At 45.9% G+C, this 3701-nt stretch overlaps 1 protein-coding gene across 1 annotated transcript; it reads left to right on the top strand.

Moving 5' to 3' along the window:
- On the top strand, nucleotides 1–1666 carry LOC121591553. Its single transcript, XM_041912198.1, has 4 exons — nucleotides 1–384; nucleotides 455–815; nucleotides 888–1195; nucleotides 1389–1666. The coding sequence occupies exons 2-4, from the start codon at nucleotides 601–603 to the stop codon at nucleotides 1664–1666; spliced, it is 801 nt and encodes a 266-aa protein (XP_041768132.1). The 5' UTR covers nucleotides 1–384; nucleotides 455–600.
- Nucleotides 1667–3701: the final 2035 nt, after the last annotated feature.

The following is a 3701-nucleotide window of genomic DNA, read 5'->3' as shown; positions in this document are numbered from 1 at the left end:
TTTAAGACCGGTACCGGTACCGATAGAAAATGTAAACAAACGTCAACACAAATACAACCAGTGCTCATCCCTCCCGTGAAAAGTTTCCCTATAGAAAGCGTGAAAATGGCCTCGAATCAGGACAAGAAAAGTGGCTTGATGTCCCACGCAATTGCCCGGCTCTACAAGCAGTGTCTGGAGGAAGTGGAAAGGGAACTCCTTCTTGCCCAGCAGGCAGAACCTCCGACTGTGGGTAAGTGATCGGTGAACGGTGATTATATGCTGAACGGTGAATATAGCGATCAGTGTTTAACAATGGTTTTCGTGACTATATTTTAAATGACCGAGCGCGTGATGCTGTGCCAGTGCAGTTTGAAGATGTTCCGATGCCCATGGAAGTGATCGGTAAGTAACGATCGTTATGCTGTATGCTGCTTATGTTGTGCTCTCATGTGTATCATGTGTTATGTTGCAGACGATGCTGCTCCGCTTAGTGAAAGCGAGGAGGAAGGTACGACCGACGCAAGCAGCGGCGAGGATACAGACGTGGAGGATATCCAGGTCGTGGTGGAAATGCCAGACCATCCGTACGGAGATCTTTCGTGAGAGGATGGCTTGAGGATGTGGGCCCGGCAAACTGGACTAACTCATCGCAGTTTGAACCTTTTGCTGGGCCATTTGCGACATCACTTCCCCCTGACCAAATTGCCCCGAGATGCACGGACGTTGATGAACACGCCTGTGTCCGGAGCACCGGAGACAGCCCTTACACCAATCGCAGGTGGGCAGCTTGCTTTTTACCAGGGTGTGGAAAAATGCCTGCTTTCATATTTTCGGTAAGCATGTTTTAAATCTCATTTAACTGACAGTGCTTCTGGTCATGTGCTCATATTTTTTTTCTATTCCAGCGATTGTCAGCCAACCCAGGAGGGGTTCGAGTTGAATATTTTTGTGGATGGCCTACCCCTGCACAAGAGCAGTCGGACCCAATTTTGGCCAATTCTCATGCAGGCTCATAACGTTCCAGATACTCCTGTAATGACGGTTGCGATATTCTGTGGCGAATCAAAACCGTTATTCGTCAAGGAGTTTTTGCAGCCGTTTGTGGACGAAATGAACAGACTGTTTGTGACATGTCTGACAATTAAATCCCCCTCTTACTGGGTGGAAGCGCGTGCAATAATTGCAGATGCTCCGGCACGAGCATTTATTAAAGGTATGTTGATAAAATGCACTATATACAGTCAACGCTTTCATTACGACTAAACCGTTGTAACAAGAAATCTCTTGCAACGGGTTAGCGACTGGAGCGCCTAAAATACGTTATGCGTTTGTCCACTTAACCATTACATTTGTATGCGGTGAAACGAGTTATTTCTGATTTTTTGTGTATTTTTTTCTTCTTTCAGGTGTTAAATCGCATAATGCGTACAGCGCCTGCATGAAGTGCACAATCGTTGGTGAGTTGGAAGGACACCGAATGTACTTCCCGTATGGTGAACAATGCGCGCATCGGAACCACAAGGATTTTTGTGACGACAAATATCCAACACATGTCAACAACCCTACGCCCTTTACGAGTCTATTAGGTTGCGATATCATTGACGATTTTGTGTCAGCCGAAGACATACACTTGAAACGACTAAACTACTTTTTCGGAAACGCACAGCACTACTTATATTATTAAATAAATTAAATAAATTAAATATTCCTCCTGCAACACTTTATTAACATCCGCTTAAATCCACCACCAGAATGAGAATGAGTCCACGAAAAATGTTCGCGTCTTCCTCAACCGCCATCGCTCCGCCGAACCTCCGATCCACGAACCCCGCACAGTAGCCGTCGATTTTGATAAGGCCGCCTTAAGACGCGTCTACACGTATCTTGTCGATATCTACATCTAAACGAAGCTTATCTGATCGATATTTTCTTATCGTAGCGGCCGAGGTCGCTACACACTTAATATACAAGGGCGTAGAGGCAAAGTTGCTACATTTGTGGATAAATGGCTTCCCTGGCGTTGCTTGTTACTTGCCACGTCGCCAGCAACGTGAAGTGTCGGCGCACTTGCGTCTGTTAAGGCTGCCTTCAGATTACCAACGTAAACTGCGCGACCTGCGATACATCCATCTCTAGAAAGCTTCCGAGTACAGGATGTTTCTGTTGGTTGCCGGTTTCATTGTTCTGAAGGATAGACTTATCGATGCAGCGTACCAACACTTCATGTTGTTGATGATGGCTGTGACGTTTATGTCCACCACATACCATCGCGCTAAATGGGAACTGGCTGATTCATATTTGCATAGGTTTGTGGCAGCCTATGGAGATCTGTACAGCCCAGTTCTCATGAATAGCAACGTGCATAACTTGCTGCACGTTTACAATGACGTTTGCAGGCTCGATGGACTTATAAACATATCAGCCTTCATTTTTGAGGCATTTTTGCATGATCTCAAAAAGTTGGTGTATTCCGGGAGGCACAGCCTGGTACAAGCGGTCCATCGTTTGCTGGAACTGCAACATGTCATTGTTGCCAAACGTCAGCAAAACAAACCGGTGGACGAACCATCGGTGCGCACGGTTGGTGTCGACACCATAACGACCGTACGGCAGGGCTTCGCGCTGCGAAAAAACTTTCGCGATCAATGGTTTATGACCAACTCGGGCGAGGTGGTCCGTTACGAAACGGCGACAAAAACAGGCAAGGACGTTACGGTGCAGGGGTACGCGTTTTTCAAACAGGTGCCTGCCTGTACGGAACCTTGCCTTTCAACGGAGGCGAATATTTACTCTGCCAACATGGTAGATTTGAATAAGGGTGAACTGCAACACTACGCCAGCAGCACGTTGATGTGCAAGGTAGCTGCAGTGGAAACGGGACAGGAAGGGGTGTTAATGTTTGTGCCGTTGACACACACTTACATTTGCTAGACAATAAATTAAAAAAAAATATGCCTCTTCCCAAAACCCTGGTTAAGTGTTTCGGACCAGGAAGGTAAATAATGAGAAATTATCTTAGGTGCTGTGTGGCAGAATGCATTTTTTGTATTCATGAAATCCTAGTTATTTAATTCATTAATATAATAATAATTCAAATAAAAAAATAACTAACTAAACTAACTATGTACAACACGAAACTAAACTTAACTTGTCTACCTACGCTATAAAAAAAAACTTACACTAAACTAACCTAGATTATCATTATTATTTACATTGAGCATTACTTCTTTGTTTGCATTCTTCGACTTTGCAGAATACCGCAACACGCGTTAAAAAAAATCTACCACGTATGCTGTGGTGATGGGCGCCTTCCAGGTCGCTGCGGCTTTGCGGAACAGCTCGCATACGTTCGGAAAATGTGCCATCGACACCTTCCCGTTTCGCTGAGACCACCGGCAACGCGAAATAAAGCCACTGTCGAAAACAAGATCCCGCACCTCCCTCAACCGTTTGGTGGGATCCGTTGCCATCACCTCGTTCTGCAACCATGCCAGGCAGTTCTTAGCATGTTGCTTGTCGGTCAACTTCTGTTCCATGCTTATCAGCTCCTCCTCTGACCGTATGGGCTGCAGCTTTAAACCGTCCGTCGCCGGAAGCGCGTAACCGTCTGGATCGGCACATACTATTTTCTGTAATTTGTTTAGTGCCAGCTCGGTAGCCATGGCGGTCTTCCGAGTGACCATCACTTCCTTTTTTAGGGCAACAAATTCCGCGGCGAA

The sequence above is a fragment of the Anopheles merus genome, chromosome 2L (genome assembly GCF_017562075.2).
Source record: "Anopheles merus strain MAF chromosome 2L, AmerM5.1, whole genome shotgun sequence".
Classification (NCBI taxonomy): domain Eukaryota; kingdom Metazoa; phylum Arthropoda; class Insecta; order Diptera; family Culicidae; genus Anopheles; species Anopheles merus.
This window is presented reverse-complemented; position numbering and strand designations above follow the sequence as displayed.